A 25,068-nucleotide genomic window follows, 5' to 3' on the forward strand; every position below is an offset into this window, starting at 1 on the left:
TTCCTAATTTCCCTTCACTCTCACCTCTCTCTCACCTCTTACTCAATTGTCCTACCTTCCCCCTATTTATCCCCGTTATCTTCCGTCAATCCTCTCTAGTTTGTGAGACGATTCGCAATCTGTCCACTACTGTACAATAACAACTTGTCAAATCCGCAACTTCACTCCCCCACATTCCTGTTTCCCTGGTTTTCTGTATGACTATTGCCTGTTGACACAACATATCTATTTAATTTGGTTGCTATTGCTTAATCTGCCTCCCCATTATTTCTTCCCTGTACTGTGACGGTGTACAACCGCCATCATGCGTGCGACTGAAGTCCTCTATTATATGCTCCGGCCCAGCCAGTTGAGGGCCATCGTTCAGTGGTAAGTTTGCATACCCCCACTTGCATTGTTTTCCTCTGTGAAGGTGTGTGTGCCAACGCTTACAGAGGTTCATTTTTTCCTTGCAATAGGAAAGTCTGGCATAACCCTGTCCATGAACGAAATGTGAAGAATGAAACAGAGACACAGAAGGCTTGCTTCAAGTTCCTCGACTTGACAAGTCGGAGTTTCAGCGCGGTGATCCAGGAGCTGCATCCCGAACTGTTGCTCCCAGTATGCGTATTCTACCTCGTTCTTCGCGGGTTGGATACCATCGAAGACGACACGTCGATTCCTCTAAAAACCAAGGAGCCAATGCTGCGAGAGTTTAAGGACTACCTGGAACAGGACGGCTGGACGTTCGATGGGAACCGCCCCGAAGAGAAGGACCGTGAACTGCTGGTTCAGTTTCACAATGTCATCGCCGAGTTTAAGAACATGAAGCCGGCTTACCGGGAGATTGTCAAGGACATCACTGACAAGATGGGCAACGGTATGGCCGATTACTGCCGAAAGGCGGAGTTCGAGGATGCCAGCGTCAAGACAATCGAGGAGTATGATCTCTACTGCTACTATGTAGCCGGCTTGGTGGGTGAAGGACTGACTCGCCTCTTTGTTGAGGCGGAATTCGGCAACCCAGCATTGCTCACACGTCCGCGTCTCCACAAATCCATGGGACTCTTTTTGCAGAAGACGAACATCATTCGTGATGTACGGGAAGACCACGATGATGACCGACACTTCTGGCCCAAAGAAATTTGGTCCAAGTATGTCACCGAGTTTGAGGACCTATTCAAGCCCGAGAACCGCGAGACTGCTCTCAACTGTGGATCCGAAATGGTTCTCAATGCTCTGGAGCACGTCGAAGAGTGTCTGTTCTACCTCGCTGGCCTCCGCGAGCAGAGTGTTTTCAACTTTTGCGCCATTCCCCAGGCAATGGCCATTGCTACCCTGGAGCTTTGCTTCCGTAACCCGGTCATGTTCGATCGTAATATTAAGATCACCAAGGGCGACGCCTGTCAGTTGATGATGGAGTCGACCCAAAACCTCCATGTTCTCTGTAATACCTTCCGCCGCTATGCGCGCCGGATCCATCAGAAGAATACTCCTAAGGATCCCAACTTCCTCAAGATCAGCATTGTTTGTGGAAAGGTATGCTATCACTGCTTTGAATGCTGGCACATTACCATACTGATGATTCCCCAGATTGAGAAGTTCATGGACACGATCTTCCCCCAGCAGACTGCCGCTCAAGCCAAGCTCAAGGTGCAAGGCGAGAAGTCGGAAGCTGAAAAAGAGAAGGCCAAACTGGAAGCTGAAACGCGCCAGGATCTGTACTTCATGTTGGCTTTGATGGGTGTGATTGTGCTGATCGTATCAATCATAATGGTATGTTCTTGACAACATGAACCGTGATGAATGAGACTGACTGTTCTTAGCTTACAACTGCGTGGCTACTGGGCGCCCGCTTCGACCTTGCGTGGCAAGAGCTGAGGACCGGCAACTTCCGTCCCCCTGCCAAAAAGATTCCCGGAGAATTGTAAGCGTGAGTTACGGATTTACGACGCCTTTGTTTTATCAGCAGATGACCGCGCATGGCTCTTGTTTATATTACCCTTCTTGCCATGACGCTATATGTTTAACTAATAACGATAATATCTTCTTCCCTTTCACCCTCTCTGCTTTACAGTATTACTTGTGTGGGAACAGTGGCAGGTCAACTAGCACGGATGTCAAATTGCAATCTAGCCCTTTCATGGCTGTGGTTGTGCCGAAGAAGTGCTGAAATTGAGAGTGAGATTTCTCCGACCAGTGACGTACTAGATGTGTGTCCTGCAGCTTTGCTGAGATGGCATACCTCCATTGACGATCTGGAACATCCCTGTATCTTCGCCTCGTAGTGTTTTGTACACATCGTACTATGATAGTCTAGTCTACTACTGAGGTAGTTGAATACCATTGATTGATTTATACACCTTCTTTCCATTGATACTATTCTTCATATCGTATCTTCTGATAGACCACTAGCCTACGCCATATCCCATCATAGAGTATCACCATCCCTCCTAGAATCCATCAACATGCTACACCCCAACCAACCCAACCAAAGAAACCCCCAAACCCCCATACCCACCACCCTCCACCTCCCTCGCAGCCTCCAGAAAATCCCCAACCGTCAGCCTCAAACCAGCCTCCGAAACCAAATCCTCCCCATCCCCAAGAACCCCACTTTCCAAGGGCCCCGGCATCCCCCCATTCAGCTCCCAAACCCTCCCATCCTTGCCCTTCACAAACCCCAAAAAATGGAACCCATTATGCTCCTCAGGCCCCGGCACGCCCGAACTGCCCCCGCGCGCCGCATCCATATGCGCCTCCTCTAGAAACAAGGCCTCATAGACCACCCGCGCGCGATCCTCCGGCGCCAGGGAGACCAGTTCGTCCCGTAGCTTCGCCAAATCAGACCCGCGAGCCAGATGCGCCCCGGCGTCGAGATTCAGCACGCAGTGCAGGAAGGCCATGAGGCCGCAGGCGTGGCCGATGGTTTGGGGGATCCAGATTGGGTCGGTTTCCTTGGGGGTGGTGTATTTGGGGAGGGTGGATTGGAGGGTTGAGCGGGCGCGGGCGAGATGGGCGCTGCGGCGAGGAAGATTAGGGCGTTGATTGGACGGGGCACGTCCGTGGGGGGAGGGTCGAGGGTGAAGATGTCGTGGAAGGCAAGGGTTTGGATGGAGAGGGCGGTGGCTAGGTGGGTGTGGACTGTGGGGTTGTTTTCTGGTTGGTTTGTTGTTAGTTGTTTGGTTTATGGTATGCTTTGTTGATTGTTTGGGATGCTGGGGAGGTAGGTATGTATGTAGGTAGGTAGTTATATACCTAGGGGAATGAAGGTCTTAACTCCGTTGATGATTTTGGCGCCGGTGGGGAGTGTGGTGGACATGGTTTTTTATTGATGATAGTGGTTTATGGATACTGCGTGGTTTGGTGAGTATGAAGGGACCTTGGTATGTGGTGGTTAGTGTTTCTGTTGGATGTTTGTATTATATTAAATCTCCAATTATTGTTAGGCAGAGGCGGGTGACGCAATGTATGTATGAAGGAATCGGTGCCTCAGGATGGCTGTTAACCCGACATGCATGAAGAAGTTTACTAGGTAGTATTCACTACAGCGATCTGCATACTGACTGGCAGTAGTGGCATTGCCTGAAGTCTGAATTGTTTGATCGGCATTGCTTAACTATACTGCATCGATTGCATTAGTTATTCATATGCAAGCCGGGAAGTATAATCCAGTCCCAGTTCCTAGTACCCAACATCTGTTGTTTTGTTGTTTTATCCGAATACGAGCTTGAGTATTATGATCATATAGCTGAGTTACTTATGCAAGTGTATAGCCAGAAAAAGGATTCTTGAAAAGGTTTGCTTCCCCACTTTGAAAAGAATGTAGGTAGATATGCTTTCGAACAGTACATCACTCCACCCTATGATAGGAATCTATTACATTGCTCCCATTGGGTCATATGCTTGTTCGCTTGGGCCAGCTACCGTCGCATTTTGAAAAGCCAGCCAATATAATGGTACCAAGAGAGGCGTTCAACTCGACAAGGAAAGATACCTCGTTGATGGGACTTGTGAGTCTCAAATAACTTGAATCACTGCCAATCCTGGCAGCTGACATCATGGGACATGATTACGCTATGATTAACTGCAACAGCCTTGTACTTGCCTAGAACGAGCACTGTGAAGGATCATTTTCATCGATGATCTCCAATCTTGAGGCAGCAGGGCGGAAGGTAGGTCTCCGCTTAGCCCTAAAAACCTACAGATTCCATGCCATATAGAGTGTGGTACTGACATAGAACATCTCTCTCAGGTCCCCCCATATTGCATCTTCAAGCCAAGTTTGACTATGAAATTAACTCTCTATGGCCCATTTAAGACTACGATGGCCAAGGAAAAGAATAACACAGCCACCTTTGCTTGGTAGCGACTTTCATCTGAGAGGCCATAGAATGCTTGGCGTCGGGATGCCGAGACTCGTTATCTACCGAGCGCCTTTTACCGTCTATTTATTAAACTAAATGGTCTTCCGCCTCAGTTCTCTTATCATCTTCAGTCCTCACACAACTCTCACAAGCTCAACTTCAACCCTCACCTTGCAATCAACCAGCTCCCCATTTATCAAAAGTGCACCCATATATTCTGATGGAGTCCGTTACCGTCAACAGATTACTAGTACAAAACCACCAGAAAATACTAGTATTACCTATATAGCTAGACCGACAGTATCAATCTGCGCCACTATATAATTACTTATTTATACTCAACGACCAACGACTGAAACCAGTAGTAAAACATGGCCATCAGCGAAACAGCCTTCGCTTACCACGAGCCAGCCATCAGCACAGTCCTCAACCAAGCAGGTTTCCTCCTGGTCCTCAACCTAGTCAACGTGTGCCTCGACAAACTTGTCTATTGCGGGCTAATTGGCCAGCTCTTTATCGGCATCCTCTGGGGCACTCCCGGCGCAAAATGGCTCACCCGCGACATGGAAATCGTGATCCAACAGCTCGGCTACCTCGGTCTAATCATGCTGGTTTACGAAGGCGGGCTCTCAACATCTCTCCCGTCCCTGAAAGCGAACCTGCTGCTTTCGCTCGCAGTAGCCATCACTGGCATCGGCGCTCCAATGGGCCTCTCCTTCATTCTCACTGAGCTAGTAGCCGCAACGCCCCTCCAGGCCTTCTCCGCCGGAGCGGCTCTGAGCGCAACCAGTCTGGGAACCACGTTCACCATCCTCTCGACCACAGACCTGATCAAGACACGACTGGGGACGGTTATCACCGGCGCAGCCATGCTAGATGATGTGGTGGGGCTGGTGCTGGTTCAGATTATCACTAATCTCGGTGGAAGTAGTGAGTCGTTCAGTGCTGTGACTGTTGTACGGCCAGTTTTTGTTTCCATCGGGTTTGGGGTTGGGGTGTTGCTGTTGTGTCGGTTGGGCATCAGGCCTGCTTTAAGGCTGCTTCTTGCCCATAAGCATAGGTTCCCGGCGTTTACGGGGTCAGTTCAGTTTTATTTCCTGGTGTGTACGTGTCTGCTGGTGGGGATGGTGGCTGGGGCTACTTATGCGGGCACGTCGAGTCTCTTTGCTGCGTATCTGGCTGGCGTGATGACATCTTGGATGGATGACTTCTTGAAGGAGAACTCCGGGGCAGTGGATACTGGCGACGCGGCCACTGAGCCTGGCACGGAGAATACCTCTCAAGAGGAGGGTTCCACCCCGCAAGAGAAGGATTCCAACCACCATGACCAGACCAGTCGCCAACAGACTCCCAGTGCCAAACACGAGACTCCCACCGGCAGTCTGGTGTACGAAAAATACTACCACGAACCGGTGACCAGAATCCTGGTCCCTCTGTTCTTCGTAAGTCTATTCACTCCCAACCAACCAAACAATGAAACCTAATAACACGAATGACCGAAGGCATCCATCGGCTTCGCCATCCCCATAACAGAAATGTTCAACGGCAAAATCGTCTGGCGCGGCGTCGTCTACGCTATCCTAATGACATTCGGCAAGCTACTCACCGGCCTCTGGCTCGTGCGGTTCTCGTCTCGACCCGTTTCAAGTGTCCTCCGGATTATCAAGAAACCGTTTTCCCGCGTCGTCCTGTTCTGCGCAAGTCCCAGAGCCGGGTCCAAGAAGGAAAAGAAAGGGACCCCAGAGACACAACAACAAGATCCCCAAACCCAGTCGCACGACCTGCCAACACCAATGCAACTGGATACCCAAGCGCACGAAGCTGTCGAAAGCGAACCACAAACCCAACCCCAACAGGCAACCCCGAACTCACAGTCCACCTCGAGTCTCCCGCCAAAGCCCAAGTCCCTCTATCCAGCTTCTATCCTGGGCCTGGCGATGGTCTCCCGCGGCGAAGTCGGGTATCTCATTGCTTCGCTCGCTGAGTCGAAGGGCATCTTCGGGACTAGCTCTAGCGGTGGTTCGTCGGAGACGTATCTGGTAATTGTTTGGGCGATTTCGCTGTGCACGCTTTTTGGGCCGATTTGTGTCGGGACGTTGGTGAAAAGGGTGAAGGCTTTGCAGAAGATGAGGGTGGATCAGGGTGGGGAGGATCCGTTGGGTGTTTGGGGGATTTAGATTGGTTTGGTATATGTTGGGAGGTGGATTTTGAGAGGGTAGAAGAGACAGTAGAAGTGCTAGATTTAGACTGGGTAGAGAAGTGGATGGGACGCTGTGATGAACTTTATGGATATATTTACCGTAGTAGAATATCCCACTGACAAGTGTGCTAGAAGCTTTTCTCAAAAGAATATATTGTTGATGCTGTTAATATGGATTATCAGGTTTTCAATGGACATGGAAGCAGAGGGTCAAAATAGAATCCTGTCAAGCTGACCTCAAGGTGATTCAGTGCTATTGCTGTGCCAGTTTCAGATTTTATTTGAATGTTTGCATTCCAGATATGGTATTGAGATGGGATGGCCCCTTTCTTCCAAACTAAGCAAGTCTGCAAGATCAGAGGCTCAAATTTAACATATGAGATTCAGTTACTCTCACGATATGTATATCTTCAGTGATGTCGGGTCAACCAGATCAATTTGATAACTGTAGGTGTTGTATTATATTAGGCAGCGGTTGTTACGATACCGGAATTTACGAGTGAGATGTATCGCCAGCGATTTCTTACCGAAATCTTGGCGTTTTACATAAAGCCACGGCTCTCAGGCTGCAGGCACCTGTTATTCCCTTCCACCTCTATCCATACTACCTAGGTATGTACTTTGTTCCCCATAGGAAACAATACTGGTTGTACAGTGTCTTTAAAAGTACCGTAATAAATAAGCCCTTTCAGCATATAGTGCTATTCTTAAAGACATAGAGTATAGTACCCTCGTAGGGTCACCCAAGGCAGTACAATCCTGCATAATTCAAAAAAGGAGCTCGGAATTGGACGAGTTGAGAATCCGAGACTTTCAATTATATACCAAGCGTATAATTGGTTAAGAAGTACAGTGGGACCTTATGAATCAACCAATCCCTTTGATTGATTCTAATACATAGTGCGTGGTGAATGGTAAACTTGGTAACATCCCCATGGTTCAAGGTTGTCTGTTCGCTAGATGTAGTTTTGCCGTAGGGGGCTGTAATTTATTTGATCAATCCAACCATCGGAATACTCATGCGACTTCTATTGCTGAATATCGACTGATCATCCAGAAGTATCCTGCTGTATCATGGATGATTCTGGTCCCAGGGGACACCGTCAACGCAAGGCCTGCGATCTTTGCCACCAAAAGAAGGTCAGAATGTCCCCGCCGGTAGAAAGACCAAACGCTCATTGATGTCGATAGATTCGCTGCGACAGGCAAAAGCCCGCCTGCGAAACATGCTATCTAGCAGGCGAGCGGTGCATTTTCAGCTCCTGGCAGCCTTTGACCCGGCAGACCATCCAAGGGTAGTAATCCTTCTCCCTCCAGATAGTCCATAAAGGGGCGCTAATACCACCAGGCAATTGGCCGATGCCAAGGCTCGCATCCGAGCTCTCGAAGCGTCCATCGCTTTTAGGCCATCATGGACTGGGGATTGCGCCGGCAGGAGCTATTTCCAAAGTCCGTTCGATCTCAATGTGGCCATCGATGCGTTTCAGTGGCACATACAGTACTGTTGGCCCGGAGTGGCGAACTCGCTGCCCCGGGATGCCTTCCATTCTGCTGTCTACTCCCAGACTGGTGCCATGTTTGACCTCCAGCGTTTCCTCCAGGAAGCCACACAAACATTTATGTCCCTGAATCCCTTCTATACAGTCCCTCAGAAGCAAAACGTCATACCCCAATGGCCTAAAGTGGCCTTGGTTCAGCGGTGCATCGATTATTTTATAATTAAAGGCCTCTACTCGATATTCTCCGTAGTCGACCCTGAGGCTCTGCAAACCCTTATTGCTAAGAGGACTCTGGAATATACCGAGGCATCGTCTCGAGCATCCGATTGGGCTTGTCTGACCGCTTTTACCGCCCTGATTGCGCGTTTGCACCCTCATGAGTTCGCCAATGTCTATACCGACTCGGATGCGTATATACAAGCCGTCCTTATGCTGCTGCCGGACCTGTTGATGGAGACGGCCAATATGAGGACGCTGGAGGCTCTGCTTCTGCTGGTAGGTTGGATAATGTGCTGTTATCGTATTTGAGAGATCATCTTGTGCCTCTAATATGGATCGTTTGCCATGCCAGACTCTTTATTTCCTATCCAGCGGCCAATCACAGAAAGCCGAACGATTTCTCTCCATCGCTGTAAGAATCGTCTATAATCTCGGTGGGAATCGTGTGACGCCTCCACGAGAGACTGAGGCCGATCCCAAGAAGCATAACCACCTGCGCGCTCTGTTCTGGCACTGCTATGCAATCGACAAGGACATGTCCCTCCGAAAGCGCGAGCCGCCCTTAATGCACGATATCGACTGCGACTTGGACCTGCCACCAAATTATGTACCGAGCTCAAACGAGCAGTTTTTCAAAAAACCATTATCACCAGATAAGCTCATATTTCCCTCCGATCTCCGCTTGACCTTGATCAAAGCTCGAATCTACCACTACCTCTACTCCAATCACGGACGTGCACAGCCGGAGGCCACGCAGCTGAGGCATATCCGTGAGCTTGATCAAGAGATGAGTGATCTTAAGGCCAATTTCCCTGCCGACTGCCGGCCGGACGCGTTCGCCATGGAGACTGCTCCAGATGCTCTATTCCATGACCTGAGCACGCGCGGCGTTACTCTCCATTTGGAGTATTATTTCTGCCTGGGAAGAGTTCACGAAGCCAGTAGTATCTGTGGTATGTCGTTCTCCCACAGCTGGTCTGCAGTGCCGTCAAGCGTGGAGCTGTATCACGAGGCCGCGCGGTCGACCCTTTTGTACATCAGGAGAGTCCCCCACATATTCACCTGGCATACCTTCTGGTACGTATCGGGCCTCCCTCGTCCCCCCTGTATTTGTTTTGACACTCGCAGGATACACGCACAGGTTTTGTTGACAGCTGTTCTAAACCTATTTTGGTATCTAATCCAGTATCCCACAGCCAGGTCATTTGGTGCAGACCTTGAAATCCTAGAACATATAAGGCAGATGTTCATCGGCCTCATCCGCACGGCCGATAGTGAAAGGCCCTTTCCACCGTTCTACATCACTGAGGCTTTTATTGGAACACTTATCGGCCTTGCTAAGCGGTCTTTGGCGCGAACAACTGAAAATTGAGCAGCTGTATTACACTTTTGGCAATTCACGACCACCAAATATGTACTAAGGACACTACTGATTGCCAAAGACCTACTATTGTTGGGCCTTGCCAGAAGCATTCTCCGAGCTTTTGTGCCTAGGCCAAGCTAGAGGCTGCTGGCTTCCCGGATATATCCCAGTGCTGCGTGCCATACCTAACTTGTGGAATGGGTGTTCTCGGCTGATCTCAAACAAGGCTTACATATCCAGGGTGCCGTGCATTGGGTGCTCCCGCATCTAAGTCCCTGGCATTTTGCGTCAGCTATAATCACCGCAACTATTCGGAATCGTTCCATCAGGCTACCGCACTGAAGACCTGGTATGGCCATAGCCTTCTTAGTATATCGTCCCTCGACCTTACTTCAATCCTCAGGAGCTAGGAGAACCAAGAGGAAAGCCTGTTTAAGTAGCGCCAGGGTGACGTGTCGGGAAACACTGGTGCAGCGGCTCAGATGTCTATCATTTCAACCCACTACAACGTCAGAATAAACTTGATGTTGTGACTAGAATAACCACGTCTATTCGGAATTCAGTTTGGTATGGATGGTGTATAAAATTTCTGAAGTGCATTATATGTCTTCAACAACGATATTTCCTTGAGATTGCAATGCTGCCCTGCATGATCACGAACTCCGGGTAGCTAGATGTGTGTAGTAAATGCTCCAGGATACCGAAATCATCGGCCACACATCTGACATTGTGTCTTCGTAACAAGCAGCCCTGGCCACAGTATGCCCCATTAGCCACTCAGACCCATTAGATAACTGTTCAACTCCCACGAGGCCCACAATACGCTCTCCCCTGATCCACCGGTCTGTGCCCTTTGTCCCGGATGCTTATCGATAGTGAAAACCTCCATCCAAAACGTAATAGTCTCACTCCTGAAGTTATCCACCTCAATATAGCAGAGCTAGGTATCGTGGAACCAGTGCAGTTGGTCGCATTCACACACTTGTCATACAAGGTTGCCACTCAGCAGTAGTAACAGAAGGCTAAATTAGCATTAGAATGCCGCTTTGGGTACGGAATAGACCCTCGTCCCAGCTGTGGTATGCCACAATGTACGCCTATGCTGTGAGCACTGGCCTCTTGACTCGAGATGTGCAGGCTTGCTTGAATCTTCTCCAAATATTCCCCTGAACCCAGCCACTGGTCCTTCAGACCTGTGTCCAACGTCTAGGGATCCTCGGATGAAGAGCACAGATCAATGTAGACAGCATCGGACTCCAAACACCGCTGAATAATGCCGAACAGCCGTTGGGGTGTGTGAGAAACGGCACCACGTTGACTCTGATATGTACTACCCCTGCCGCTTGGCGCAAATGCAGCAGTGGAGCAAGAAGCAATTGATCTAGTATACCCAACTAGTGGCTGGGCGGAGCCACTCACTGCAGCAGCACCCCGTGGCAGTGGACTTGATGCCTCACAATACTCCTTGCTACAATTGTTCTTGCCCCACTAGGTTACGTGTTCTGGTAGTCGACCCGCCGGCTTTTCTTGTATACAGGATGCATTTTGGTGAAGCAGGGTATATTTAAAGGCCTCTCCCCCTTCCCTCTCTCTTGGATATTCTGTATCTCAGGTTGGAATATCCAAGGAAAGCTTTGCCTACAATGTCTTCATTAGCTAGCCCTACCTTTAAGCGCTTTTGCGCCGCGTTACTGCTCCAGGTATCACTGGTCTCAAGCCTTACCACCAGCCAAGCGGTCAACTCGACTCAGGATCATGCCATCCAAAACACCTGTGACAAGATCAACTACCGGAAGTCGGTACGTCTATATCTGAACTGGTTCGAATTAGAGACAAGGGCTTATTATGATATTGCAGTGGAACGCCCTTACGGACACTGAAAAGCATGAGTTTATCGAAGCGGAGCTGTGTCTCATGCAGCACCCACCGGTCACTGGCCTGGTAGAAAATGCCACCAATGTCTGGGATGAATTTGCCAATATCCACATCACCCAAGGAAACAATATCCGTGAATACTTTCCTGCCCTCTCAAGCCAGACATAGCTAACCCCCGCATGTGTCACAGACAATGTCGGCCAATTCCTTCCCTGGCATCGCTATTATGTTAGAGCGCATGAGCTGGCGCTTCAGAACCTGTGCAACTACACTGGTGCACACCCGTACTGGGACGAGCTTACCGATCTTACCAACGGGAATGTAGCCGACTCTCCTATCTTCGATCCAGACACAGGGTTCGGCGGGAACGGTACAGGAGGCAAGGGCTGCGTAAGCGACGGACCATTCAAGGACATAGTGCTCCACATGAGCAGCCATCACCAACGCGGAGATAGCTTCTGCCTGTCCCGAGGCCTGAGCCAGAGCAGTTTGGAGATGGAAGCAGCATCGAACGTTGAGACATGCTTCGGCTACGCGAACTACACAGATGCCTGGTAGGCTATCCCCCCCCTCTTCCTGGGCCTTCATTTTCCAAGTATGTACATCTACTCACCGTGTGATCCAGGCAATGCTATAACGGGTACACACACGCCGGCGGCCACCGTGCAGTTGGCGGGTTAATGTCGCATCCGATTGACAGCATCAACGAACCCTTATTCTTCATGCACCACGCATACCTGGACAAGCTCTGGTGGGAGTGGCAATTGGCCGATTACCCACGCCGGCTCTTTGACATGGGAGGAAATAATACAGCTCCCCAGTGGTTCATCGATGCAGCCGATCTCTCCCAGCCTGGCGCTGATATTCTCGACTATAATGGTGACCCGGGCTCCACCACCACTCTCCACCACACTTTGTGGATGAACTCCGTCGTGGCCAATACTACCGTGGGCCAGATCATGAAGCTCAATGGTTCTGTTATCTGCGCGGAATATGTGATTGATGAGCGTGCGACAATCTATAATACGAGTGTTCACACCTCGGGGCATTATCAGTCAACATCTTTTTAGCATGTATGATGGATACTGGACTTGGGGGAGGTTATGGCGGGTGGATGAGATAGCGCGGTTGAGTATTCTCCAGAATCCTTGCATGGATTCGTCACCAGAGTTTGGGAATATGCCCAATTTTGAGATAGTAAGCGCGAAGTATGTACGCATTTCAGCCTCAGTTGACTAGATCCAATCAATGAGAGTCCCCTGGTTGCACTGAACTATTTTGAGATAAACCTATATTTGTGGGGCGGAGTCCTATATTGAACTGCATGAAAAGATATGCTCTGCCTAGCAGCACTTGGGTTGTTCGGCGTGATGTTCGCCGATGACTAAGACCGGTGGGTCACGTACTGGGCGGACTGAGGTCGGTTCTAGCCACGAAACGAACCACCTCTCTGACGAAGCAATATCAGGCAAGGCAACTTTTCAAAGGTACTAATTACATTAACTCTACATGTTCATGCCAAGACTAGAGAATAGCCGAACTAATTAGAAGTCAGGCCTAGAGCCTAGAAGAGCAGGTATAGATGGCGATCAGATCCTAGAATTCACCCTGGTTATCGCATTCCTCTTCCTTAGTTCCTAACATCCCGTCAACGCAACATCATTAATAATTATACCCAAAATCCAAATGTTCACTGCAAAGAGACCCAAACTAGCGAGATACAATCCTGGCACGAAACTAGACAACCCGAGAAACTCGAGATAGTAGCCTTGTTGGAGCCAGAGGGCCTGGTGTTCTCATTAGCACCGCAGCTGCAATCGTGGTGTGTTGCTCTTATTGACTTTGAACGAAAAGAAGAGGAAACAAGGGTGTATGCATACCTGAGCGATAACCCATAGAGCTGCGACTGCAATGCCCAGCCTTGGATTCTTCATCAAAGATGATGAAGGTAGGTAGAACGGAAGGAAGATGAGATACCAGAGGAAATACTTTTGCACGCGTCAGTCTTCACATCTTGGGCCTGAACGAGAAGCTTAGGAACGAATAAGGGACGCATACCTGGCTCGTGCACACTTTGTTGAACGTAACGAATGCGAAGGTCTGGGCGAGCATCGCACCTGGTAGGCTTCTTTTGGCCAAAACGATCGGGATAACGACAACAGAGAGAAGCAGCTGGGGAATGAAGGCTAGTGACTCAAAGCTCCCCTGGACGTCTCCAGCAGAAGAGAGATAAAGGAGGCTGCTGTAGGGTGAAAAGTTGTGGCGATGGTCGATACGAGTCAAATGGTGCAGATAGGTATGCTGGGCGAAAGGAAAGTCGTAGAGGATATACATGGAGATGTTGAGACCAGAGAAGGTGGCCAGTGCGGTGGTAGTGAGAAGAAGACGAGAGGGTGTGATGAAGTTGACGATGTGGGTAAAGAGATTTCGATCTTCCTGCTCCGCCTTTTGCTTTTGTGAAGATAGTTTCTGCCCTTCGCGCTCTTCGTCAAGCCACCAGATGATAGATGGACCGTAGATAAAGGGGTAAATCTTGAAATGCACGCTGAGCCCGAGAAGTACTCCGGCAAGAGTGATTCTTCTGTTCAAGACGGCCCAGAGCAAGGCAATGACCAGCACACATAGGAGACCCTCAGAGCTTCCTCGCGTACTAATATTGGCGACCATAGGGTTCAGTAACCAAACGCTAGCATACTTGAGAGCGCGTGGTGGGCTCATGCCGTAAAAGGACGTGAGCGCTTTCGCAATAAGCCATCCGGCTACCGCGTCGGAGAGTGCGAAAAGGACTTTGCCAAATGAGAAGAAACCATCCCAGGAGGTTGGTAGAAGCAACCACGCGAGCAGAGGCGTGTACCGATACGTATCTCGAGCGTACGGCGAAGCGCCCTTAGAAACGTACCGGGCTGCGTCGGTGAAGACCATGTAGTCGATGTCGGTGTATTTGACGGCTGAGTGGGCATCCTGCCAGGCGCCATAAACAAGAAGAAAAGCGCGCAAGACAACCGCGGCGCCAAACACTAGTGATGGTCTCTCAAATAAAGAAGCCATGACTGACAACTCTCTTATTGACTAGAGTTCATCAGGGTCCGTCAGTAAGCTGCAGGTTTTCCGAAACTTAAATCTAATGCACACATCGATTGATTGCGCAACAGAGCTATAAGATGGTGATATGATAATCTATAACCGGTTAGACCTGTGGGAATTTACTTTATGTTGCAGCTGGGTTCCAATGGGGATTGCAGATGTGGCTCGGAAGCATAATGAGTGGTTTTTGGCGTTTGGCGTTTTAGCTGAGTCAGCATACTGGCGATCCTTGCACAAATTCAAGTAACAACTTTTATGCATTCCATTCTGTACTCGAAAAATAGGCATCCAAAAACCGATGATCATTCATATACACTATATGCTCTTTTAAATATCCCGGTTATATACACTCATCCATTCCGTATTGTTTGCTAATAGATAACTCGCTTTGATGCATGTCCAGAGAAAGGAAAGGGAAAAAGGAAAAAAGGCCAAAAAGAAAAAAAGAAGAACGACATAAGAAGAAAGAAACAGTGCCCTTAGCCAGAAGGGCTACTTGTTTTAGAAATATGTGACCCTTTAGTAGTAGGGTAATGGTGGATTTGCGTAGAAGGCACCGTCGCCCATCGAGCCCCCCATAAAAGCTGCGCCATTGTTGGTATATTTCATGGTTTTGTCTGGTTGGGCGAACAACGATTCGTCGTTGAAGCTGTTAGTGTCCGTGATTCCAGGCCATAGGCTGCTATCACTCCAGCTCAGGAAGTCCCACAGATACTGGGCCGTTGAATCATCGATGACTGGAGGCGCAAACGGATCGAAACCTGCTTCATTCTGGAGGAAAATGTTCTGGGGCGGAAGAATCCCCGAAGTGGTTCGAGGCATTGCCCCTTCGCGCGAGAAAGCATACATGCTGTTGACGATGCCAGTATCATTAGCCATGTTGGTCCCTCTTTTACTGGCCTCCAGTATCTGCGACACGGCATCCAACGTCCGTTTTGCAGTCGGGCTCCATTGTTCCAGTCGGGCCAGTACAAGCATAGCCATCTCAACCTGAGACTGACAACTCGAAACAGTGGCTCTAGGGTCACTCGTTGTGTTGTCATTGAGAAATAATCCCAGTAGTGGAACCATGACTGCTTGGAATATGAGCCAGACAGCACTCCAGCCCGACATTTGATGTGACTGAGCTGTGGAAGAGATGTCTTGAATTGTAGCCTCCGCGATCTGTCGACACCTTTCAATCGCCGTCCGCTCTTCGGACCGGAGGGCAATATATGGAACCCGTCGCATGGCGTAGCTGAGTAGGGTTGGACGGTATATAAGCATACGTTGGTTGTAGTACCGCCATTTCATGACTGTCCTCGTGATGATAATCGATTCGGAGCATGGTTCGTGGTCTTTGAGGATATACGGAAGGTTCTCATACCACTCTAGTAGTTGATTATCAAAGTGCGACATTTCGTGGTACCTCGTCAACGGAGCGGCAGCAAGGATTTCTTGGATCTGTGTCGCAATTTTGCAGAACCGAACGTTTTCTAGAAGCGGTATAATGTCGAGAACATTTCCCTGGAAGGGTTAGAATGACAGAATCACAGAGTTCGGACGCATACATACCCTTTCTCGGTACTGCGGCAGTTTGACGGTAATCGTTGGTCCAAACCGTCCCATGCTCGGTCGTCCCAGAGTCATACAGCCCCAAGTGTCCAAGCAAAACAAGGACCACCACACTCGCCTTTTCAGGTCGGTCGAATATATGTTTTGTTTACAAGACCCTTCCTGATTATCCGAAAACTCTTTGTGTAGGCCCAAAGCTGCAGCCATGCGCAACGCAGCTCCCATGAGCGAATATGCCAGATTGGGCTGACTGACGTAATGAAGATATTGCCCTCCCAAAAGACCGAGGGCCTGTATGGTCTCTATATGTGAGGAACCAAGCGATTCTAGATTCAAGTAGCTCTTACAACGCTGGGCGTAAATTGTGTGGGACATGTCATCGGATGGACACGCTGCGATGCTACCCAAGGCAAGCACAATGTTTAGCAGTGCCAGCCAACGGTCATCCTTTCTACACCCCGAGTGGTAGATTTCGCGGAAAATCTGCTCATCTAACATGGGCACGAATGGCTGAATATAAGTAAAATAGGCGTCGAGCAACTGCATCTCTGTCACTGGTCGATGGCGTTGAGGGGGCGTTATTGGTTGCTGAGACTCTTGGACCGGCCATGATTGTGTCTCTGCTGGAGAGTATCCCAGGGTTGAGTCCCTGGAGTCTGTGTTGGTCGAAGAATGAGAGAAGTAGGAGAGGGCGCTAGGGTCAAGGCAGAGAATCACTTTGAGAACAGCATTGATAGATGATACCCCTAGATAAGAGGAAGGCTGTCTGGATGAGAGTGACAAGGCATTGACGTCGTCCGAGTAATTATTGGATATCTCCGAGTTCTGAAGATCACTCGATTCTTCAGGCATCGTCTGCAACGATTCCAGATTACCATCCTCGTTGGAGATGGGAGAGACATGGGCTTCGACCGATGCCGAGGTAGCTGGCGATGCTGGGTGTGGCGGCTGCGTCTGCAGCTGGGATGACTTGCCTGTCAGCTCTAAGAGCCTTTCGCGAGACAAGCTAACTAGATCTTCGGGTGGGATATTGGGGAAGAGTTTCTCGAGCACGCCCCGATACTCATCTAGGGTAGTGGACAGTTTTTCTACGTGTCTGCATTTTCAATCCCATGTAAGCCATGTATAGATCTTCCACAGACTCGGTGGGGATTTAATTGTGGGGAGGAAGGGGCATTTATCGCTGATTAAAAATCAAAAAAGAAAGAGAGTAACCCACCTCCGGGATGGCCGGGGATCTGCATAATGACACTGGTCGGCTTTCTTATACCACCGACATGCTTCGCACGGCTTTTCGCCGTCACATTTGATCTTGCGATGCCTGCAGGATGTACAGGCACGGAGGGTAGTGACACGCCGGCCGACAGAGGGCTGGCGCTCACCACGACCCCGGGCTGGGGCCGAGTTGTTCGGGTTTTCGAATCCTTCAAAGGTGTGGAACATCTCCAAGAATCGGTTCTAGGCAATCTCAGACAATGGTAAACAGAAGACACCCACTCAGTTGATGCATTTAGATCCAAATCGATCAGAAACAGCCATTGGAGGTAGCAGACGTCCAGCAGTTTGTATGCAGCCGAATCCAGGGATTTTTTCTGGAGACAGCGGAGGTTGACTAGTCTAATAATATAATAACGCCAGGGAAACGGCCGCCACCGTCCAACTTTGCAGCGTACTAGAAATGAGACCCTGCAGATTGTGGGCTGGTGATCAAAGGGGTGGCAATTAGGGGGGTTCAGAAGGAATGCCTTTGGACGACACGGCAACTGTCACTGTTGGATGTGCACTAAGAATAGAGGCCTCCAAAGAGATAAGAAAAACTGGGTAAAAATTTATTAAAAAGATAAGACCGCGTTGTCGATTACGATCAAGGGTTATGGGAAAGGTGTCTGGGACCGGATGGGGCCAAAGAAGAATATTAAGAGTGTTTGAGAGTCGAACAAAAACGGGTGATGCGCGAGGATGAGTAGAGAAAGTTAAGAGTGGAGGCCGATGGAACCGTCTAACCCTATCGCCAACCATGCTGAACAAACCCTCGTTGGCAGATCGTCCTGAGATTGTCCGCGGTTTCCCCGCATTTCTTGATTAATGCATGCACGCAGAGGAATTAAATTCTGTCCTTTCTTCTACCATTCGTTGACCGAGTGCTGGGTCCCAGCGTATCCTCTGATATCCGACGCAGTTTACCCATCGCTTAGCCGCTGACCTTGTTGGCCAAATGACACCGTGTCTGTCTATTGCCCCTCGTGACGCTAGGTGAGGAGTCTACGCTTCTACACGGCGTCGTGGGAACCTAGAAAAGCGCGCCATTCATGGAGTGGAGGGGTTAGGACCATGTGCTGGTCTCTACCCTCCTACCAGATAGACAGGAAACCCACTCCATCCCGTCAAGCCCCGGCTCCTGTCATGGAAATACCGTCGGTTTCCATTTCTACTTTAGATTGTTCTACATATTTAGAGGTGCTGGCACCACTTTTACTGTTAATGAGCCGGGTGGCGTGCATCTGCATCTCCCGAGAGACCTCCATAGACGCAGGACAGCATGATGCAGGAAATCGGGGAATTACGGCCTGCCAGTGGATCAGGAAAATATCCCGCTCGTGAACTTGAAGACTCCCCACGAGGAATACCGGGAAACACCCCTGCTGCAGCAGAAGGAACAGTAGAATTGTGCCCAACCGCTTAAACACAGTGTGGTCACGGCCAATCTGAACAGAAAATCCACGCAGACGAATAGCGACCTTGCCCACTTTTCTGCACAGAAAGCGCTGCAGAATCACATTCACACCTTAGCGAGAGAACAGTGGCTTGTCCCTGCATTTCTATTCGTAAGGCAGCAGGCTAGGCCGGTTTCTGAGCCTTCGGCTGTATCCAGGTTTGTACACCAGTGGAGCCATCGGCAGGGGTCCAACTTTAAAATTAATTACTGACTGCCTCGTCTCGGATATAGATGACCGACCCAGTGCTTGTATCGCCAGGCAGACGGCAGTTCCGCAACGCGCTATGGTCAACTAGGGATCGACGGACCCTTTAGCCCGTAGGCTAAACCACAGTCCTCCGAGGATCCGTTATTTCCTACGCAGGCAAAATGCCTGCCGAATCGTTTCCCTGTGATATCCGTGACCCCGCGCGTATTAGTGAACCTGGAGTCCTGGACTGCTAAAGTTTATTGAAATTGCAGGTCACCTGTTGATGCAAGAGAGCCATGCTAGCGTCAGGGAATACCCTGCGCAGCCGAATTCCACCAGTGGAGATTGAGACCCCAGAATTTCGCCGAAATTTCCAGAGCCGTTCAAGTCTATTTTGCGATCAACAGGAGGCGGCCTCTTAGCACGGGCACGAGGGGGCCGGATAGGCGATGGTGAACATCAGTAATTCGGGATGATCCGAGCCACTGACGACTGTACACAGAATTAAGGGATATCGCCCCGTTCATCCGACTGGGTTCTTCCAATCAACGACGCTGACGACGCCCACCAGTAGCTAGCGGATTCAAACACAAGTACTCCGTAAGCGTTGATCCGACAGAAGATTGGCGCCAAGGAATGCGTCATTTTTTTTTCCCTCTCCGTGCCCTGGAGGTTGAGTAGGGCATGTCCCTTCAATTAAATTTAGTGCCATAAGGAGTGTGAGACTGCCTTCAGAGCATTTGATCAATGGTACGATGAGGGGCTGATTCGAAGGCTGATGTCCGAAGACTCAGAGTTTCAGACAGTCAGACCGGGAACTTAGCGCCAAACGACGCGTCAAATGTCTCATGGAAAGAGTGGCTCAACGGTTCGTCAGACGAACTGGGAGGAATGTATTTGGTCTGCGGTGTGGCCACGGACCGAGGAAGTGTGCACCCACACATTGTCGATATGGTTTATACTTGCGTCGGATTTGGTTGTGGAAAGAAATTGGATTCAGGATGGAAGCGAAACCGTAAGAGAAACTCAATTCCAGAGAATTATGAACGATGTATGGTCCAAAGAAAAGATATACCTCTGACTGATGGCCATCCTCGACCATTTGTATGGAGCGTTCTTGACCAACTGTCGCTGGCAATTGACCGACGAGAGGATCCAGAGAGCTTGACGGAGGTCCGTCCGTGTCGAGAACGGAAAAGCGTGGGAGAAACATCGGAGGTTTAACAGTTTCGGGAAGATGCCGTGGTTAGGGCATGGTTAACGTTCCCCATCGAGTAAGGACGCCCCATAAGGCCGTTTCACAACAGTCTTTCACGGCCACAACCAAACTTCACGAAGTGAGAGCCAATAGGTAAGGACGACCAGCAGTAGACTTACCGGTGTGCCATGGATAGAGGTTGAACGAGGACAAATCGTGACTGTCAGTGGTTGAACATGGTCCCTGATGGCGCTTAACCAAATTGGGCAAGGACTCTCCTCCGTGTAGAATGGCCCAAAGAGGAAATCCCAGCACGTGGGGTGCGGAGGGTTACTCCGCATACCTTGTCGCATGTAGCATACACTCATGAGAATCTGCACCTGGCAACGATCCTTTCAACATGGGGAGCCGGCATCTAAAATCCGGGGAATTTCCACTTTCTGGGGTTCGATGAACACAAGTTTTCTCTGTCCTCTGCTGAAGTGTCCAAGCATCCATTGACACTTCTACAACCCCCTCAGATAACGTCATGGCCGCATTCTCTCAGTACCCTCTATCTACGGGATGGAGCTTCAAGGATAGCGATGAGCAATCGCCTGAAGCGTGGATGCCGGTACCTGTCGTTCCTTCCGTGGCTCACCAGGATCTGCAAGCCAATCAGAAGTATGCGTTTCTTTTCACATGCCCAATGCAATCCAGATGCTAACCGATTGCCGTTTCCTTTAGGCTGAAGAATCCATACATTGGTTTCAATGAACTAGATGCCCGATGGGTGAATGAAAAGTCATGGACCTATCGAACCGTCTTCCAGAAGCCCACCGTCGCCGCTGGCTCGTCGATTGTCTTGGCATTTGACGGTTTGGATACCTTTGCCACAGTAAAGCTTGATGGCAACGTCATCCTGGAGAGTGACAACATGTTCCTTGCTCACCGTGTAGATGTGACTAAGGCGCTTGAGACGGAGGGAGACCATGTGCTGGAAATCGATTTCGACTGTGCCATGCGCAGGGCGCGAGAGCTTCGGGAGAAAGATACCAAACATAACTGGGCTTCTTTCAACGGCGATCCAGCCAGAATGGCCGTCAGAAAAGCCCAATATCATTGGGGCTGGGACTGGGGTCCACTCTTGTCAACTGCAGGTATCTGGCGGGAGGTGCGGCTTGAGGTATACTCCGCCAGAATCTCAGATCTTTGGACGGAGGTGGAGCTCGCAGCGGACCACCAGACAGCCCAGATTTCGGCTTTCGCTGAACTAGACGCTGCAGAATCAGTTGAATCTTACAAGGCCAGCTTCGTGCTTAGTCTCCACGGCAAGGAGGTCGCTCGCGAGGTGGCTACTCTGAAGGACAGTGTTACGAAAGTGACATTTGACGTGAAGCAACCGTCTCTTTGGTGGCCCAACGGCTATGGTGACCCTACCCTGTATGAGATTACCGTGTCCTTGGAGAAAGAAGACCAGGAGGTTCACAGCGTGTCGAAGAAGATTGGCATTCGAACTGCAGAACTTATTCAGCAGCCTGACAAGCATGGGAAGTCGTTCTTCTTCCGAATCAATGGGGTTGATGTCTTCTGTGGCGGCTCATGCTGGATTCCGGCCGATAATCTCTTGCCCAGTATTACTGCCGAGCGATATCGCAAATGGATTGAGCTGATGGTTGCTGGCCGCCAGGTGATGATCAGGTATGTTCGGACGATCCATGATAGTTAACAATTTGCTAACAGAGCATAGAGTGTGGGGCGGCGGTTGCTATGAGGATGATAGCTTCTATCAAGCATGCGACGAACTAGGAGTCTTGGTATGGCAAGACTTCATGTTTGGCTGTGGCAACTATCCAACATGGCCCGAGCTCCTAGAGTCGGTCGAGAAGGAGGCAAACTATAACGTGCGCCGACTGCGCCATCACCCGTCGATTGTGGTGTATGTTGGGAACAATGAAGACTACCAAGTGCAAGAAAGCGCTGGTCTTGTCTACGACTACGAAGATAAGAACCCCGAGAATTGGCTGAAGACCGATTTCCCAGCGCGCTACATATATGAGAAGCTCCTGCCCTCTGTTGTTGAAAATCTGTCCCCTAAAACGGTTTACCATCCGGGGAGCCCTTGGGGTGATGGAAAGATCACGTCCGATCCTACAGTGGGCGATATGCATCAGTGGAATGGTAAGTCAAACGGTATCCTAGATTAAGTTCATGCTAACCTTCGTTAGTATGGCATGGAACTCAGGAGAAGTATCAAATCTTCGATACATTAGGAGGGCGTTTCAACAGTGAGTTTGGAATGGAGGCATTCCCCCATATGTCGACAATCGAGTATTTCGTGGAGAATGAGGCGGACAAATACCCCCAGTCACATGTTCTCGACTTCCACAACAAGGCCGATGGACACGAGCGAAGGATTGCTACATATCTTGTCGAGAACCTGAGGACAGCTACAGACTTAGAGGCATGTTCCCTGGCCTGACCATCAGGATCCATGTGGCTAACTAAATATAGACGTACATTTACCTCACACAGGTTGTCCAGGCCGAAACAATGATGTTCGGATACCGTGGATGGCGTCGTCAATGGGGTGATGAAAGACATTGTGGCGGTGCCCTGCTTTGGCAACTAAATGACTGCTGGCCCACTATCTCCTGGGCCATCGTAGATTATTTCCTGCGGCCCAAACCGGCATTCTATGCTGTGGCACGTGTTCTGAAGCCCATTGCTGTGGGTGTGCGGAGGGAGCATCATGATTGGAGTGTGACCCACGCACAGCCGCCGAAGACGAGCAAGTACGAACTCTGGATTGCCAGTAGCTTGCAGAAGGAAACTGTTGGCACAATCGAGCTTAGATTCCTTTCGGTCAATACTGGGCTTGATGTCCGTGCACCCATCCTGCGTGATAACGTCAAAATAGTGCCGAACGGTACTACAAACATCCTGGAAGGTGTCATTGACCATAAGGAGCAACCAGAGCCTCACGTGCTCGCTGCTCGACTCTGGGTGGATGGTGAGATTACGGCTCGCGATGTGGATTGGCCCCAACCGTTCAAGTACCTGGACCTGTCGGATCGGGGCCTGGAGGTGAACAAGGTTTCAGAATCTGGTAACGAGCAGAAGCTGCTAATCACCGCGAAGAGACCTGTCAAGTGCCTCGTCTTTGAGGAAAGAGACGGCATCAAAGTCAGCGACAGTGCCATGGACATCGTCCCGGGAGATGGGCAAACGGTCACCATAACCGGGCTGAAGTCGGGTGGTGCTCCTCTAAAGTACAAGTATCTTGGCCAGTGATTGTCTGATATGGCTATGATTGAGTGTACGGCTTTGTTACAGTATCCAATGACCCAATCATGACATTATGCTCAGTATATGCTATGGATTTAGAAAAAATTTAACGGTGTCATGGCCTAGAAATGATTGTATAGATACCTCGAATTAATTCATTAAAGACCTTGGATCTAAGGGTTTTATTACGCACCCACAAATGCGTAATAATTGCAAACAGCTCCACCTAAAGTGGTGCTAATAATCTACTGAGTATTAGAAAAAACACAACGCTCAGAAACTACTATATATCTCTTGAACTTTGGGGAATAAGCTCAGGTAAACTAGTACCCTCTACCCTTCTCAGCATAGTGAAATAAGATCACACCATCAGCCAATCAAGTAATACCAAGCACAGAATATTCAAAAGCAGTCAGATCCCCTTGGCAGAGCAATAGTAATGTGGGGGGAAAGAAAAAAGGGGCGACCCTCCACCAATGCCCGAATGCTCGGTACTGGTGGCCTCCAAGCAGCCATATCTTATCAGATAATCACCCCAATCCGTCCTAGCCCCGAGTCCAATGATGACGCCCATCCATCAGTGAATTAATTTCATTGCCGCAAAATAATTCCCCCTCCATCCCATTAGCACCATCCCCACCCAGTCAACTCAAATAAATGGCCGGAACCAAACGCACCTGGGACGGCAAACAGCTCTCACTCCAACCCAACAACAACGAGCACCAGACGACGACAATGGCCGAACAATCAGCGCAAATCCTCTCCATCTTCGAGACCTTCCGCAACGAGCTAGACGAGCACCACGATCGGCGCGAGCGACTAATCAAGATCTCAAGGGATATTACAGCGCTGAGCAAGAAGATGTATGTTCCCCCCTCCTGTTTCCCATCTATCATTAGGTTATGCACTTGGCGAGCCTTATCGAGTAAAACAAAATCAAAGCTAACACAAATCTGCAGTATCTTCTCCCTCCAACGGTAACACCCCCCGCCCCCCCAACACATACCCTACCGCAAAGACAAAATCTAACAGGATAAACTCCATCCCAGAATCCGGAAACTCAACGCCCCTCTCCCGGAAAACATCACCAAAGAAACCCAATCCCGCTTCACCCAAATCCAGTCCCTCTTCACCAACGCGCTCCCAGACGTCACCGGTCCAAACAAATGGCGGTACCAGCGCCAGCTCAGCGGCGCGATCCAGGAATACATCGAGGCGCTCTCCTTCCACCACTACCTGACTACGCAGACCCTCATCACGCTCCCTGAAGTGTGCACGAAACTCCCCGCGGAGATACTCGTCACGGAGGAGGATTATCTGTTGGGGTTGTTCGATTTAACTGGGGAGATGATGCGGTTTGCGGTTACGGCGCTGTCGGCTGGGTCGGTTGCTTCTGACGAGAAAAAGATGGGGCTGAGTAGAGAGCAAAATGGAATTGTGGTGGATTTGAGGGAGATGAGGTCGCTATTTGAGGGGTTGAGTGTGTCCAGACGACATAATTTGATTAAGGATCTGGGGAAGAAGATGGATGTTATGCAGGGGAGTGTGGAGAAGGTG

General features: G+C 49.8%; 9 protein-coding genes across 9 annotated transcripts; 6 read left to right on the forward strand and 3 right to left on the reverse strand.

Annotated features, from left to right (window-relative positions):
• Window positions 1-304: 304 nt before the first annotated feature.
• On the forward strand, window positions 305-2,032 carry erg9 (bifunctional farnesyl-diphosphate farnesyltransferase/squalene synthase; the record flags this gene model as incomplete). Its single annotated transcript, XM_015553027.1, has 4 exons — window positions 305-369; window positions 459-1,518; window positions 1,573-1,755; window positions 1,806-2,032. 4 exons carry the CDS (start codon window positions 305-307, stop codon window positions 1,908-1,910), a joined length of 1,413 nt encoding a protein of 470 aa, XP_015404908.1. The 3' UTR covers window positions 1,911-2,032.
• Window positions 2,033-2,450: 418 nt separating this feature from the next.
• ANOM_007772 (ubiquitin carboxyl-terminal hydrolase) lies at window positions 2,451-3,301 on the reverse strand (the record flags this gene model as incomplete). Its single annotated transcript, XM_015553028.1, has 3 exons — window positions 2,451-2,936; window positions 3,041-3,138; window positions 3,238-3,301. 3 exons carry the CDS (start codon window positions 3,299-3,301, stop codon window positions 2,451-2,453), a joined length of 648 nt encoding a protein of 215 aa, XP_015404918.1.
• A 1,416-nt stretch (window positions 3,302-4,717) lies between these two features.
• On the forward strand, window positions 4,718-6,523 carry ANOM_007773 (cation:proton antiporter; the record flags this gene model as incomplete). Its single annotated transcript, XM_015553029.1, has 2 exons — window positions 4,718-5,788; window positions 5,849-6,523. The coding sequence occupies 2 exons, from the start codon at window positions 4,718-4,720 to the stop codon at window positions 6,521-6,523; spliced, it is 1,746 nt and encodes a 581-aa protein (XP_015404919.1).
• A 1,097-nt stretch (window positions 6,524-7,620) lies between these two features.
• On the forward strand, window positions 7,621-9,636 carry ANOM_007774 (Zn(II)2Cys6 transcription factor; the record flags this gene model as incomplete). Its single annotated transcript, XM_015553030.1, has 5 exons — window positions 7,621-7,686; window positions 7,738-7,841; window positions 7,895-8,540; window positions 8,617-9,341; window positions 9,393-9,636. The coding sequence occupies 5 exons, from the start codon at window positions 7,621-7,623 to the stop codon at window positions 9,634-9,636; spliced, it is 1,785 nt and encodes a 594-aa protein (XP_015404920.1).
• A 1,821-nt stretch (window positions 9,637-11,457) lies between these two features.
• ANOM_007775 (uncharacterized protein) lies at window positions 11,458-12,572 on the forward strand (the record flags this gene model as incomplete). The annotated part of the gene is made up of 3 exons (XM_015553031.1): window positions 11,458-11,635; window positions 11,693-12,056; window positions 12,128-12,572. Exons 1-3 carry the CDS (start codon window positions 11,473-11,475, stop codon window positions 12,570-12,572), a joined length of 972 nt encoding a protein of 323 aa, XP_015404921.1. The 5' UTR covers window positions 11,458-11,472.
• Window positions 12,573-13,118: 546 nt separating this feature from the next.
• ANOM_007776 (glycosylphosphatidylinositol-alpha 1,4 mannosyltransferase I) lies at window positions 13,119-14,550 on the reverse strand (the record flags this gene model as incomplete). The annotated part of the gene is made up of 3 exons (XM_015553032.1): window positions 13,119-13,289; window positions 13,383-13,490; window positions 13,561-14,550. 3 exons carry the CDS (start codon window positions 14,548-14,550, stop codon window positions 13,140-13,142), a joined length of 1,248 nt encoding a protein of 415 aa, XP_015404922.1. The 3' UTR covers window positions 13,119-13,139.
• Window positions 14,551-15,105: 555 nt separating this feature from the next.
• On the reverse strand, window positions 15,106-17,583 carry ANOM_007777 (putative C6 transcription factor; the record flags this gene model as incomplete). The annotated part of the gene is made up of 3 exons (XM_015553033.1): window positions 15,106-16,092; window positions 16,141-17,236; window positions 17,360-17,583. 3 exons carry the CDS (start codon window positions 17,581-17,583, stop codon window positions 15,106-15,108), a joined length of 2,307 nt encoding a protein of 768 aa, XP_015404923.1.
• A 3,190-nt stretch (window positions 17,584-20,773) lies between these two features.
• Window positions 20,774-23,517, forward strand: ANOM_007778 (beta-mannosidase; the record flags this gene model as incomplete). Its single annotated transcript, XM_015553034.1, has 5 exons — window positions 20,774-20,907; window positions 20,971-21,924; window positions 21,974-22,404; window positions 22,452-22,654; window positions 22,738-23,517. The coding sequence occupies 5 exons, from the start codon at window positions 20,774-20,776 to the stop codon at window positions 23,515-23,517; spliced, it is 2,502 nt and encodes an 833-aa protein (XP_015404916.1).
• A 651-nt stretch (window positions 23,518-24,168) lies between these two features.
• Window positions 24,169-24,990, forward strand: ANOM_007779 (translin family protein; the record flags this gene model as incomplete). Its single annotated transcript, XM_015553035.1, has 3 exons — window positions 24,169-24,374; window positions 24,471-24,488; window positions 24,561-24,990. Coding segments are annotated over 3 exons (654 nt in total), but the record flags the coding sequence as incomplete, so codon positions are not given.
• Between the last annotated feature and the right edge of the window lie 78 nt (window positions 24,991-25,068).

Source organism: Aspergillus nomiae, assembly GCF_001204775.2.
Source record: "Aspergillus nomiae NRRL 13137 chromosome Unknown contig00234, whole genome shotgun sequence".
Classification (NCBI taxonomy): domain Eukaryota; kingdom Fungi; phylum Ascomycota; class Eurotiomycetes; order Eurotiales; family Aspergillaceae; genus Aspergillus; species Aspergillus nomiae.